Genomic DNA, 15,725 nt, shown 5'->3' on the forward strand with positions numbered 1-15,725 from the left:
TTATTATTATTATTATTTGCATTACTCACCATTCACCAGCAGGTTCCAAGGCTGGTTATAATTACAACAAATTAAAATTCAGATTTGAATCTGTTATTTGCATCTTTATGCCCATGCTCATGGCTCCTTCAGGAGGAAGCGCCAAGTACAAATTTAATAAAGAGAGAATTAATTATTAGACAGTTGTAAACATAAACAACACAATCAGCTCAGGGAAAGGGGTCAATCATCATCTTCAGTTAACAGGACAAAGCATCAATCAATCACCTGGGCTCTCCAGAGTTCATCCCGTTCGTGGGCCACACGCCAGTGGGTGTCCCCCATCATGGCAATGAGCAGGTTGAGCATAAGGAGAGTGGCGATGACAGCAAAGGCAGAGTATGTGATCCCATACATGAAAGGCAAGTCCACTTCGTAGTTGGCAGGTCCATCAATGATGGTCAGGAAGAGTTCAAAAGTGCTAAAAAGTGCCATGGGGTAGTTGTAGAAGTGGCCCAGCTCATCAGGGTCTTCTGTTTGGAAGATAATATAAAACGCTGGAAAAGAAAGAAGAAGAAGAGTGAGATATTCCATGTATCAACATTGACCCATGCATAACATGTGTCATATGTGAAGGGGATCTTTAGGACATTTGCCTATTCTGGGCAACGTTGCATAGCTTTAGATTTCCTCTCGCTTTCTTGAGGGATGCTGCTCATTCACCCTTGAACTCTATGTATCCAATGGAAGACCCTCCCAGGATGCACAGGTGTTAACAGCTGGCAAATCAAAGCTTCTCCCCTTTCCATTTTTCCCTGCTTGATGGCATGGGGCACCAAGAATTCTCAGTAGGCAAATATATTGTGTGGTTGCCTACATGAAGTGAGTGTAATATGTAGTCAGGCTCTTTCCCCAGCTGCAACTTTTACAACCAAGCAAAGCAATACCTGGTCATGCATACTTGCATTTCCTCATATTCATCTTTTATTCCCCCCCACCCCACACACCTTCCCTTAGTTGTCTCCATCACTGCTGACGTTTGGATTCTAAGCTACTTGAAGCAGGATCTGACTTCAAAATAAAGTAAAAAAATTGATGTATTCAACTCTGAAAAGTTCCACATTTGGTGACTGATGCCCACACTCTGAAGCAGCCGTTTTATGACTGTTGCCCACACCACCCTCTCAAAATGTTCAAATGTGTCCATTTCCCCCAAAAGGTTGTGAGCCCTCACATAAATAATAGCAGCAGAGGATCTTGGAGAGCATTTTAAACTCTGTTCTGTGACACAGACAAGATGGCCAAACTGTCACTGCCAGGTACCATCAAAAATCAAGCGATGTTAAGTTAGGGTGCATAGAATAATAGAATTGTAGAGCTGGAACCCCTGCAATGCAGGAATATACAGTTGTCCCATACGGGGTTCAAACCTGCAAGCTTGGCTTCCAACAAAGTCATTATGCTCATAGAACAACTTCTGCTTGTGCAATGGAATATCCGGTCCCTCTTCTGCCCCCTCCCAAGTCTGCTCCAAGAGGAGGGGAAATTTGTTGCATGAGAAGAAGAAGAAGAGCTTGGATTTGATATCCCGCCTTTCACTCTTCTTCAGGAGTCTCAAAGCGGCTAATATTCTCCTTTCCCTTCCTCCCCCACAACAAATACTCTGTGAGGTGAGTGGGGCTGAGAGACTTCAAAGAAGTGTGACTGGCCCAAGGTCACCCAGCAGCTGCATGTAGAGGAGCGGGGAATCGAACCCCCAGATTACGAGACTACCGCTCGTAACCACTACACCACACTGGCTCTCAAGAACAAGTCATTCCACAAGCAAAACCATTTCTTAGAAAGAACCCTTAGCCTTGTTTATCTGTCGCAGTGAAAAAGCAAAGTGTCTCATGGCAGCTTGAAGGTGAAGAAATAGGTTGTGGCATTCACCTTTCTGGACCAGAGCCCACCTGGTCAGGTATGAGTGTAAAGAGGAGAATTGTTGGTTTTTAAACAAAAGGTCAAGCAATGCAATAGACAGCCATGGGTGTGTCACAGTACTTAGATGCAAATAAAGATGGAATCCGATCTGGGTAACCCAACAAAATCAAAATGAAAAATCAATTCACGGATGCGACACTAATAACTGTGTTTCCCCAGACAAGGTGAATTTGCATCCACATGGGAAAGATAAGCCGGTGTGTGTGTGTGTGTGTGTGTGTGTGTGTGTGTGTGTGTCATTTTCCTCTTCCCACTTGCCTTGGGAAGTGCCCAAGAGCTTCTTCAATCCATAGGAGTGATGGCACAACACCATTTCACTCCCTAAGGACTAGATTCACCTCCCAACACCGCCACTGTGCCTCACTTTGCATTCATGCTTTTGTGCTGCTCCGAAATACAAATCCCATTTCAGAGCTGAATTAATCTACTGTAGGTGCACTTTTGAGCTTCGAGGGTGTACTGGGAAACAGAAGAAAGAAAAATGATGGAGATGAGAGCCGGCAAGGGCAAGGAAGAGGAGGAGGAAAGGGGGTTGTCTTAGCTCAGTGGCAGAACACAAGCTAAGCAAGCAAAAGAGTTCCAGCTACTGATGTCTCCAGTTAAAGGATCTCCAGCTGCATCTGGGCTTAGGAAATACCCAGGAGAGCCCCTTCTAGTAAGATCAGACTGTACTGGGCTGAATGGACCAAAGACTTGGCTCATCATAAAAAACTGAGTAATTATTACAGTTGTTATAGTATTTTACAGGGTAAAAATTTGCATTTAAATTGTCCAACGCATCATGTATGGTGTACATTATTCAACATTAATTTTATCTTAACTCTCATTTATTTTAGAGATTGGGTGCTATTTTATTTTAATAGTTATTCTGTAGATAGAGGATTACGGCACACAGAACTTGGACAGTCCACAGCCAAGGACCACCTTTCTTGAGCTTCTCTGACTTTAGCTCAGCTGATACAGGGCACCCGTTATCCTCCATCTGCAATATGTGAATACAAACAATCATCAGACTTTTTCAGAACAGCCTGGAACATGTCACCTACCAGAGGCAAAGCCAAGGATCACCACTGCCATCAGCCAGCAGAAGCGCATAAGGTCTCCAAATATCATCTGCACATGTAAACAAAGGAACACACAGTAATGAGAAGCATTACACAATCCTTGACACAAGGAACAGACGGCTAGATCAGACCAGAGCCCTTTGGGATCAGACTGGACATGTGAAAGCCTAGTAAAAAATACGGTTAAATGGAGGTGGAAACAGTCCCCCACCCACATTGGTCCAGCTTTTGAAAATCTGGAAATGATAACAAGAAAAATGGGGGCCACTCCTCCTTTGTTTCTGGGTTTGTGGGGGGCTTCACATTTCTACATCAGACCATATTACACTAATGCTAATCTAAGGAGGAGAAGATCAGGGGGAGCATCTGCCATCAGATGTGATCCAACTGTTTGATTCTATGTAGAAATACTTCTTTTCATTTGCGGTGAATCTACAGTGGAACCTTGGTTCTCAATCTTAATTCATCCCAGGAGTCCATTCGACTCCCAAAACCGTTCGAAAACCAAGGTGCAGCTTCCGCTTGGCGGCAGGAGCTTCCTGCATTCAAGCGGAAGCTGTGTCGGATGTTCGGCTTCTGGAAAAAATTCAAAAACTGGGTTTTTGGCGTTCAGGAACCAAAGCGTATAAGTACCAAGGCATTCAAGAACCAAGGTACGACTGTATTGCCAATTTATACAGACTAGCGATGCATTCAAAGGGACTGCTTATAGGGCACAATGCCCACTGTCATCTGCCCGCCATTCCATCTCCCCCAGGGAGGAAAATCACCTTAGAGAGGATGGCCGAGATACCAGGTGGTGGAATACTCCTTCACAGAGGTGAGGTGCCCATGGTAAAGGTAAAGGGACCCCTGACCATTAGGTCCAGTCGTAGCCAACTCTGGGGTTGCGGTGCTCATCTCGCTTTATTGGCTGAGGGAGCCGGCGTACAGCTTCCGGGTCATGTGGCCAGCATGACTAAGCCGCTTCTGGCGAACCAGAGCAGCGCACAGAAACGCCGTTTACCTTCCCGCCAGAGCGGTACCTATTTATCTACTTGCACTTTGACCTGCTTTCGTACTGCTAGGTTGGCAGGAGCTGGGACCCAGCAACGGGAGCTCAGTCCGTCGCAGGGATTTGAACCGCCGACATTCTGATCAGCAAGCTGTTTAACCCACAGGGCCACCTGCACCCCGAGATGCCCATGAGACCCCTCTTTTTCTCTTGCCAGCGTAGAGGTGAGGATCATTACAACCCCATGGTCCCAAAGGAGAAAGATGCTGTCGGCATCACTAGCCTGGCAGTGTTTTTACTTCACCAGCTGTCCAGAAAGGAGAAAACACCCACAGCGCGTTCCTATCTTCAAGGGAGCTCTCTACCCCCCATCCTTGCCTCCCAAGGGAGTCCTCCCCCCAACTCACTGTGGGTCAGGGATGGGTGACTTTGCACTTCCAGGGGGGAAGCAACATGCTGTTGCAGATAAGTGATCCTGCACAGGCAGTGGTTTCGATATCATTATCTCTGGCTGGACTTGCGGGGAGGTGAGAAGTGGTTGCACAAACTGTCATGTAATTAAGCCAATTGCATGTGATGTGCAACAGTTATTGAGCATTACTATTGCTTTCTGCGCTTTTAAATAGGGTCCATGTGGTACAATTAAGCTAGCTGCAAATAATAATTAAAACGACAAATCCAGGCCTGCATTGCAGAAATCACATCTATCCGTGGAGATAAAGGGGCAAGCTTTCACACATTCCTAGTTCAAGAGCTTTCCTGAACAGCTAGCATGTGATCTCATGCGACTGGGTGGCAGACACACACGCTAAACAAACAAACATTCTTTATTACGGCCCAAAGACCCGCAAAACAATTTTGAAAGTGAAGTACACAACTTAGGCAGTCATGGTGTTTTATCCAAGACACATTGATGCATTGCAGCTTCTTACTTCCTCAATCAACCACTGATTGCTTACTGACCTTCTGGATCATGATAGTGAAGGGCCCCAGCATCTGAAACCCTCGTGCGAAGTACATAACGTTGCACCAGCCAAGCACCAGAGCAAAGGACATGGGGACCACCTCTCCGTTTGTACTGGTGAGACGCATCACCATGGTCACCAGTATCATCCAGGCGTATGTGATACTGCACAGGGAGAAATAGCAAAGGAGAGTGGAAATGTTATAAGGACAGAAGTCCCCTAAAAGATGATCAAGTTGCTTATGTATGCTATGACAGCAGCAAGGAAGCCCAGTAGGTTTCCAAGCACAATTCAAAGTTTTGGTGCTGACCTTTAAAGCCCTAAATGGCCTCGGCTCAGTGTACCTGAAGGAGCATCTCCACCCCCATCATCCAGCCTGGACACTGAGGTCCTCTTCTGAAGGCCTTCTGGTGGTTCCCTCACTGCGAGAAGTGAGGTTACAGGGAACCAGGCAGAGGGCCTTCTTGGTAGTGGCGCCCGCCTTGTGGAACACCCTCCCATCAAGGAAATAAATAACTATCTGACTTTTAGAAGACATCTGAAGGCAACCCTGTTTAGGGAAGTTTTTTATGTTTGGTGTTTTATTGTGTTTTTAATATTCTGTTGGGAGCCACCCAGAGTGGCTGGGGAAACCAAGTCAGATGGGTGGGGTATAAATAATATTATTATTATTATTATTATTATTATTATTATTATTATTATTATTAATTCAAAAGTGGAAAGAAGAAGAAACTCCTACAAAAGAAGAATGGATAAGCAAGGTGATGGACTATGCAGAAATGGCAAAGTTAACAGCTAAAATAAAGATAACTTAATTAAGACAGCTTTGTGGAAGAATGGAAGCCTTTTTCAGGCTATTTAAAGAGATATTATAGTATGATGAATTCACAAGCAGGATTCAAAGCATGAGCAACAGAAAGAATTAGGACTTACTGTAATATCGTTATGATATAAAAGACGGGGTACAGAAAAGGGGGAGAATATAAAATCACCATGGAAAACGGGATATGAAGTTGGAAAAAAACAAAACTATGAATTGAAGGGTATATGTGGAAATTTCCCTTTTCCCTTTAAATTTAATTTAAAAATATTTTTAAAAAGGAAATGAACACCAGCCCTCTGCCACAGCCTTTCTGATTCATAGATCTTTATCGCTTGACCCACAATCATAAACCAGCTAGAAAGGAACCTTACATGATGACATGGAAAGGTCCTCCGAGGATAGTTTGCCCAAAGTATTTGGTGATGCCAACTCTGAAGATATCTGGAATCTGAGACAAAGAGCCACTGATCAAAAGTGTGCTTAATTTTTTTGAGAAAAACCCCCAAAAGAGATTGATGAACATTTTAGATATCCATCCATTTATTTGGAAAGAAACAAAAACAGGTGCCTAGACTTAAATCGGGCCTGGCAAACTTGTACCCGGATTCCCAAAGACCTCCCGAACCATTTTTAAATGCTAGAGCTCAGTCCTGGAAGCTATGAAGCAATCGTCACAAGAAAAGTGACTATTAGCCACAAATAAGACAGTCATTGGACAAAGAGCACCAAAGTCAAATACAACAACCGCTGGATAGGCTTGAGGCATGGAGCCTTTCCACTGAACATGCCACACCATGGACTATGACTGTTTCAGGTTTGTTTATAATTAGATTGAACTAGTTTAGGGAGAGAACCATGAATACACTGGTACCTTGGTACTCGAACGGCTTGGCTCCCGAACAAATCAGCTCCTGAACGCCGCAAACCCAAAAGTAAGTTTTCCGGTTTGCAAATGTTTTTTGGAAGCTGAACGTCCAACGCGGCTTCAGCTTGAGCACAGGGAGCTCCTGCAACCAATCGGAAGCCACGCCTTGGTTTTTGAACGGTTTCGGGAGTCGAACGGACTCCTGGAATGGATTAAGTTTGAGAATCAAGGTACCACTGTATGTCAAAGTGAATGCCTAACATCTGATAAAGACAACTCTCTCCATTCTTTCTCCATACAACCTTGACCTGGGAGTATCAACAGTCATATTCAATGGCGGCTTGTGAACTTGTTCAGTTCAAACCCTGTTAATTTCCTCTAGATTGGGGCCTCTGTGTCAGTTAACAACATTCTGGTTAATGTTCTGAATCGTGTGTGTGAGAGAGAGAGAGAGAGAATTCAGTCTAAAGTAGAGTATTAGCTTCTCCTGTCACCCTCTCAATCTTACAAAGATGGGCGAGTTTCATTGTTCTCTGTGTTTTCTAGATTTGTTTCAACCACTCAGCAATCCCAAAAGTCCTTCCTTATTATTCCCTTTGCCAGCTAATTCCAGCCTAGCTGTAAGAATTAAGTTAACAACTAACACCTGGTGTTTCTTTGTGACAACAGTGCATTCTCCCCACCCCCAAAAGATATTGGTGGGCGTAGCAATAGCTTAATGGGTACCATTTCCCCCTAATACCACTGTATTTAAAATACTTGGAAACCCATCCTCTCTCATTTCACACAAGGACTCAGAAGTGAAAAGTGCTTTTCTTACCTCCAGAATCAATATCACTATGGCTCCAATAACAGTGATAAGCTCGCCCACCAACCTGAGGTCATCTTCAGGGGTAACATAAGATTCCTGAGAAGAGAGGGAAAAAACATAATCCATACAGTTAGGAATATCATATAGTCAAGAGGTAAACTTATCGATCAAACCTATAGCCTTCTGAACTCAGATCTAATCTTGAACAGATTCAGAATTCCTCCTTGTTCCACCATAATTAAGTACACCACTGATGCCTCAGATCACATTCATAAAAGTTACGTTCTCTGTGGCTGCTCCTCACTCCTCAGTTTGGGAGTCTCTTCTCCTTCCCTTCTAGCAAAGCCAGAGCGCATGCATTTTCCGGAAACAGTAGGGCATGTTTTTATTTGAACTTGTTTTTGTAGAAATGCACACGGTGGAATAATCAGCATACTAGTATCCACCCCAAGACTTTCAGCCCAATTAAAGAAGGAATTAAATCATCACACTCTCAAATGGATTTCCCACATCTGATTGCTCATATCCTGTTCAGAAAAATCTAGAAGAATAGGCAAAAAAGAGGGGGGGGGGACATTTAGGAACCTGGACTCAATAGCCAGGTTTGCCTCTGTATTACCGTACAATTCCCTGGACTAATACTAAAATGACTTCCAGTTGTGTCTGAAAATGGCATCTAATTGCCAGGCATCTTTCATACATATTCCAGCTCCAAACTGAGTGAGCCACTTAACAACCATTTGAAGCAATTTAGGGGGGAAATTAATTGGGGCAACTCAGCCTGCCTGTCTTTAAAAAGAGAACAGGCTTCAGCCCCCTCACATCCTGCACATTAAGTGCTGATACCTGCACTTAGGAGATTGAAAATAAATATTTCAAGGTTGCTTGGAAGCAAAATTATAACAGAGAACATCATAAGCATGGTGCTTTTGTAGAAGTTACTGGGCTTCTCAGATGCCAAAAAAAGAGGTCCTGAAACAACCTAAAGGGAGAAAAAACTCAGCACAAGAGCAATGGAACAAGCTCAAGAATCACTAGAGCACTTGTGTAAACAGGATTGGGGGCAAGTGCTGAGTTCGGCGTTAGCAGCCTCTGTACTAAAACTTGATAGTTCCAGCCATCACTAGACTCTCCAAGTGTCCCATTTACCAGGGACAGTCCAGGATTTACAGAAGCTATCCTGGTTTCTGATTTGATCCTGGAATGTCCCTCTTTTCCTTAGGATGTCCCTTAGGATGTTGCAGGGCATGAGATACACATAGTAAAGAAACGACCAGTGATTTAATGAGGTAGCGTGTGCAACAAGGAAGCTTGCAGCCACAAAAAAACTGGGTGCAAAGTGCTGAACCTCAAGCTTCTGCAGTTCAGTCCAACTGTAGGCCTACATAGCTCCAGTAACGTGTACGTCTTCATATTCCGGGACTTCCCCCAGAGTCAGGTGGCCACATTAGCTTCCAAACTGTTAGCAAGAATCATCTATCCCTCTTCTGCCTTCTACCACTGAGCTACAGTCCTCCCACAAACAGTGTCTCTGTGCATTTCTCCAGTTAAGGTGGAGAGAACTTACTGTATTTTATTCTAACTGGGGTTCATCATGTTCCCAATTCAAACAACAGGCCAGCTCACTGTTGGGCATCTTTCGAAACAACTTTCCCGCATTTTAGGGCGTTGGACTAGATCATCCTCAGGATCCCTTCCAACTCTACAGTTCTATGATTCCCACTAAACTATTGAATAGCTTGCTGCTGTGCATTGTGCCAGGCTTTTGGTCATCATTGTTCCTCATGCTGCAAACCTACACACACGTATGGGAGCAAATACCACTGAATGCAGAGAAACTTACATATAATTGCTGGGTAAATAAACAACTAATTAGGTTCTTTCTAACTGTGCAATAATTCACCATTTCCCCTCTAATTTCGCCTGCTAACTGTTCAGGAAACCTGCTATATCTGGGATACCTATCTGCGGCAATCAATGAGTCTTTTTTAATTTCCTCCTGGCGGTGGAAATTGCAGATGACTTCTGCATCCTTAATAAACTCAAGTTGAGTGAGGATTTACCTGCAAAAGTTTCTGAACGTAGATTGTGTTATCCCTTTCATTTGTTTTGTTAAAGCGCCGTTCTTTCAGAGGCCGGTAGACGCAACACATTGTGAAGCAAATCATGTACAAGACGTAGAATAAGGCCAAGATGCAAAAATACGGCCTTCCATATTTATTCCACTTCAGGCTTACCAGCTCATTCACAGGGGTAAGGTCTAGGATCCGACGAGCCTGGAGAGTATAAAGCAGGCTTTTGTCATTCTCTTCCCTAAGGAGAAGACACACCCAGAAGTAAACAATCCTCAAGGACAGAAAATACATTACACCCCCCTGTGGCTACTCATAGGAAGCTCAGTGCTGGAGGAAAATCTCCCCAATCTCAGAAAAGTTAGTCTGCCATTACTGATCCTTCCTCACTGAGGAGCCTGTATAAGCTGCCAAGAAAACAACAAACAGGGCTTTCTAGAAGGTCATTTGAAAGCTACTTGTTCTAGATAAATTCAGTGCAGACCCTCCAAATGTCCCTATTTTCCAGGGGCAGTCCTGGATTCACAGAAGCCACCCCAGTTTCTGCTCTAATGCAGGAATGTTCGGCTTTTCCTTAGGATTTCCCTATTCTCATCAGAGAAATGTTAGGATAGAAGGTCCCCAGAGCTTTTTTTCAGCCAGACCTCACCGTAACTCAGTTCCGGCACCTCTCAGGTGGGCACCATTGCCATTATAAGGGAACAAGGGGGCATTCATGGTAAGTTCCAGCACCTGCTTTTCTACAAAAATAGTGTTGGACATCCCTATTTTCATCAGAGAAATGTTGGGGACATCTCTATTTTTGTTAAGTTGTGGGTGAACATATCAGACGACACAGCAATTCTTCAAACACCTCTTGTTTATTCACAGGCCAGGACAGAACTGAACTGAAGGATTCAGTCAGCCTGCTTATATAGAGCTCCAGTACAATGTAACTGTAACAATTTTCTAAAACTATCCAATCACTGAACGTCACTTTCAATCCCTTATTTGCATAACTATCTACAGTATCCCCCTGCTGGCCCAAGGTGAGAACTTCAGTACATAACAATTTTCATTGGAGAAATGTTGGAGGGTAGGTTAGTGTAACAAATACCTCTCTCTTTTTGGTGGTGACAATGAGCTCCAGAAGCGACTGATCATCACCCCAGGAGTCAATTTCTGTGAGGTCATACAAGGTGGATGTCAAAGGCCCAAACATCCACTGGATATGCTTTCTTCTTTGCATTAAATGCTGGAACATCTGGTTATTGGGAAGAAAAAAATCTCAGTTAGACTAGACCCATGTCAAGGTGGTTGGTACAGATTGTGCAGTAACCCCATGACCCCCCGCGGAACAATTTCTCTCCCTCTTTTTCTATGAAAGACTCAAAAAATTCAATACCATAGGGGAAGAGTGTACATAATCATAGAATAAACCTCATTGCAGTTATATTGGCAGAAATCTCATTGTATCTAAATCATTTTTCCAACCATAGCTCAGGGGGTAGCTGACATGGTGCTTTCTAGATATCAGACTACAACTCCCATTAGCCTCAGCCAGCACAGCCAATGGTCAGGGATGAGAGGAGTTGTAGTCCTACTGCCAGAGCCCATGCCTCCAACTGTATATTTTCTTGGGGCTTAGTTCCATTCTCATATAAAACTAATCCAATATGTCAACAGCAACTCGTTTATTTTGCTTTTTCATACCCATAAATGCTTTTCCTGCTGCAATTTAGTGGGCCCAGTTAATATGTTGTCCAATATGGTGGTTGCTGCTAGGAACACCAGCTCAGCCACACAGACAGCTGCCCATAAAAAGAGCAGCTCACAGGGTTGAATCAACCCACCCACATCAGAATGTGTGGTTTGTTCATTCATTGTGCAGTCATTTGCCTTTTTACAGCACTTCCTCCAGCAGTTTCACCAGAGATGCACTGTTTAATGAATATTCATCCCAGGAAAAAGAGGGTCATGGGAGATGGGGCTTTTGCTACTCACACTGTCTTACAAAGAATATATAAAGGAACCCTGTCTGGGCTAGTGCTCAGTCAGCTCAAGAAGCATCTCTGAGCTTGGTCAGACAAATTCAGGAAATGCACAGTTCCTCTGCAGGTGTTCCTAGAATTTCAATTGTGTTTAGGGGTCACAGCACAGCACTCACTCATGGATGGTCCTACTGTCTCACCAGCGTTCAAGTATTCAAATGTGTGGCTAACCCATGGCACCTAAGGTGTCTGTAAACTGTAGAATATGAATCATGAGGTGGTCCATTCTGTTTTAATATATTAATGATCACTGCATTTTTAGTTTTGTTATGTGACTTGTCAGCTTTAAAGCCTTAAGTGACTTTGACAAAGGAGGATATAAATACATTAAAATGAAAAAACAACACAGCAGCAACCAACAGCTATGACTGCAGCAGAATATGGCTGCATCCTCATTTACTCACCACTGTGTTTCCCTCCACACCAGCCAACTTAAAGGGAGTGAGCCCCTGGTTGTTGGGGACCGAGTCCAGGCCCACCAGCTCCTTCTCTTCCTTGTTGTAGCGAAGAAACAGATTGTACATTTGACAGGCAGATGCTTTGTTTGGTTGGAGAACCAAGATGTGGAGGACAGTGTTACCTGCAATAGCACAAAGTGGAAAAACAAGAATCATTCTGACATCCTGAGAAGACTTTTATAGGCAACCAAGGGCCCCTGTTCTGTCTCACTAGCAATCTTGGCAGCTTTGCTGAAAGAAGAGGCCAGCATCAAAAAATGAGGCACGGAGTTCTTATGCTATAGACAGATTCATCAATGAAGTTTGTTGCCAGGCTATGGGTCTGGGTTTTTCCTTTTCCTATAAAGAGCCTTATAGAAAAAAGATCCATGAACAACAGAATCAAACAGAGTAACTCTCACTGTTGAACTGTAGTATTTCTGTCAGGAAACACTGAAATATGTAACCACCAATGTGGTGAGTCCAGCTACAACTAGTCTATGATCTTTCTAATCATAGAACTTGATTATTAAAACTTGTTTACATAGTTAGTGGAATCAGGTGTAAAGCTTTCCCTGGACTATAGACGTCCCATAAGCCTTTGGGTTCCTTTGGGAGGAAGGGCATGATAGAAATTAGCATGGATAAATAAATAAATAAAATAAGCCCTCCCTGCACATAGAAAAACAGCATGTCAGGGAGAAAGCTAGGCTCAATCTTCCCTAATACACTGATTCTCCATTGGAAGGGTGTTTGTTTTGGTGTATGTGAGGAATTCAAACATACCCAGGGCAACCAAAATGTCCAAGGAGATGGAGCACCTCCCCTCTGAGGAAATGTTGCAGTATTTGGGGAATTTTAGAGAAGAGGTGAATATCAGGCACAGGCGCCAATTCTATGGGACTGAGGACACCTCATGCCCCCCTCCAAGTATGTGGGGACAGGGCAAGCCCCCCAATCTTCAGGGGCTGGGCTGTGGTGGCGAAGGGCCCTACTGGGCCTCCATGTGGTTGTGGCAGGCCTCAGTGGGCCTCCCCACAGTGGCAGAGGGCCCCACTATGTGTGTGACATCACACGCGTGTTGAACGTGTGACATCATGTGCATGTGACAAGCCCCCTTGGTGGAACTTGGTGTCTCTGGTATGAGGTGACGTGCTCGGGTTCTACTTGAGAATTTCCCTCAGGTTGGCCACTGTGGGAACAGGATGCTGGACTAGATGGGCCGCTAGCCTGATCCAGAAGTCTCTTCTTATGGTCTTAGCCACACACTTGCTGCCCAGTCACCCCAAAGCTTTATCATTAGATTCTAACTATTATATAATGAACTGGGCTTCCTCTACAAGAAACGACCAAAGAACACTGGCCTACAATGCTCAGGATCCCATCATTTGGGATCTCGCTTCTTGCTGTCTCAGGAATGGCCATTTACTTCTGTATCCCAACACGGACGGAAGAGAATAGGCATTGGACTATGAGGGAGGGGGACTACGGGGCCACACTCTTCTCCAGCATGAATCCCCCCCCCAAGGTTCGTCGCAGATCCCATCGAAGATGCCGTACCCAAAGAGTCTTGCACTCTGATGTTGGCGCCATTTTCAATGAGCAGCTGCACAATTGCTTCGCTCCCAGCACAGGCCGCAAAAGATAGAATGTGTTCGCCTGAGGAAAGAAACAACCAGGCGGTTTAAAAGGGGGAGTAGTAGCAGGGGCACCATGTCAGATTTCCAGCAGTTCATTTTTTTAAGGGAAAGAATGGGTGCCATAGCTAACACACATTACAGAACAACAAACCCCTGGGTTGCAAACTTAACACAACAAACAATACGAGCAACACGCAGACCAGTATACTAGATAGCACTGTAATTCTTATTGCATAATATACATGATTTAGTAACAAAACAAAATGTGTGCACTTGTAAATTCTCTGATATATTTGAAATCAATTGAACACACATCTGTAATAGATGCTATCCTCTGAGCTAAGCGGTAAAACTTTTTAGGTGTCCATGGTGCCGAAGTAGTAGGTGAATAACAACGGACAGTGATCCCGGATAATCTGACTGTTTCGCTGGAATCTTCTTCAGCACAAAAAGTTTTACCGCTTAGCCCACAGAATAGCATCTATTACTTTGTTTCAACCATAGACTTATTATACTTCTACGGACTTTCAAAGATTGGCAGACGTGTGTTCAGTTGATTTCAAATATATCAGAGAATTTACAAGTGCACACATTTTTTTTGTTACTAAATCATGTATATTATGCAATAAGAATTACAGTGCTATCTAGTATACTGGTCTGTGTGTTGCTCGTATTGTTTGTTGTTGTTATAGCTAACACACAGGCATAGTTACTTGGGTTGTAACACCAGCACATGGTGAATTTCCCAGTTTACCGAGAATGGTTAGCTTCACGAGAGTGATGAAAATTTTGTTAGAGATTCCAACCCCGTCCCTCCTACAGAACTATATTTCACAGGGTTCCTTAGGTCGAAGGAATTGCTGCTACAGTAGCCTGCTGCCCCAATGGGCTGTGATATCACAATACAGACAAGTGCGCCTAAAAGCGCCAATTAATTTTGGTTGGCAAGTCCCTTGCTGAATACAACATAGAGTCAACAACAACTTCAGCAAACATGATATGCCAACCATCCTAGACCATTTTATCTCATTTCAAGAAGTCAACACTTCTGTGGGGTTTCAAGAAATTACAAAATCAATTTCACAGGAAGGTAAATGCCCTTCACTCCTCCCTCTAATTAAACTGTGACCTATGCGGTTTAAAAGAAAGACCAAATATCCTTTGAGACTGCAAGCTGAGGGCTGAAACTCTGTTTGAGTGAGAGCGGCTAGATAAGGGAGGCAGAATTAAGAGACACCCGTCCTTTTTCATGTACTGTCTCTGGAGTGTTACAATTTATTCCGAGTGAAAATTAATGAAGGCTCATTACCAAAATGCTTGAAAGTTGATCTACTAAGCATGGTTTAATTACTGCCTGAAACAGGTAGCTGGGGATCCATCTAAGCATCGCACGGCAAATCCTCAGCTCTAGTGAAGTCAGCTGGGAAATTCTGATTTACATTGGCTGGAGATTCAGCTCGTGAAGGAAAAGAAAGCTTCTGGATAAAAATACACTACCATGGACAAGGGAATTGGGAGATGAAACAGCTTGTTAAAGGGCTAGAGCAACATTTTATCAGAACTGTAAGGGAATTTTGAAGAACATCGCAACGGCTAAGGGCATATTTACACTGCAAAGCTGTATCTAGAGATAAGCCTCTTTCTGGTCTGTATCAATTTCATATGCATCCATAAGTCTGCTCCATCCTCCCAGCCCTCTTTTTTAAAAAAATAATCTGCATGAAATCCCACATTTCTTTATGTATTTTAACCTTATTTTCTCTTTTTAAAAATTGTAAAGAAATGCATTTTAAAACACATTTTGACACTTCTTTTGAGCAACAAACTGCGCCCAAACATTCAAGAAGTGCAAGAGATGCTGGTTAGCCAAGTCCTGATCCACATTTTGGCCCAGGAACTGAGGTTCTGGACAACTTGTACCAGAATCTTCAAAGACCAAATTTCTCTATGCACACTGGTTTTATACCAATTTAAGTGGTTTCGGTGTTTCATTGCGCCAGAAGCGAATTAGTCATGCTGGATACATGACCCAGAAAAACTGTCTGCGGACAAACGTCGGCTC

The 15,725-nt window shown here is 43.6% G+C and overlaps 1 protein-coding gene across 1 annotated transcript in view; it reads right to left on the minus strand.

Annotated features, from left to right (window-relative positions):
* The window catches only part of LOC128404669 (transient receptor potential cation channel subfamily V member 6-like), a 77,925-nt gene that overhangs the window by 10,593 nt on the left and 51,607 nt on the right, over positions 1-15,725 (minus strand). Inside the window, exons 5-13 of the mRNA XM_053370440.1 lie at positions 13,584-13,682; positions 11,991-12,166; positions 10,653-10,799; positions 9,548-9,760; positions 7,494-7,580; positions 6,180-6,256; positions 4,984-5,149; positions 3,009-3,075; positions 268-536 (exon numbers count right to left, since the gene is read on the minus strand). Of these exons, the coding sequence (XP_053226415.1) occupies positions 268-536; positions 3,009-3,075; positions 4,984-5,149; positions 6,180-6,256; positions 7,494-7,580; positions 9,548-9,760; positions 10,653-10,799; positions 11,991-12,166; positions 13,584-13,682 (1,301 nt within the window). The remainder of the gene's footprint in view (positions 1-267; positions 537-3,008; positions 3,076-4,983; positions 5,150-6,179; positions 6,257-7,493; positions 7,581-9,547; positions 9,761-10,652; positions 10,800-11,990; positions 12,167-13,583; positions 13,683-15,725) is intronic.

This window comes from Podarcis raffonei, chromosome 17, assembly GCF_027172205.1.
Source record: "Podarcis raffonei isolate rPodRaf1 chromosome 17, rPodRaf1.pri, whole genome shotgun sequence".
Lineage (NCBI taxonomy): Eukaryota > Metazoa > Chordata > Lepidosauria > Squamata > Lacertidae > Podarcis > Podarcis raffonei.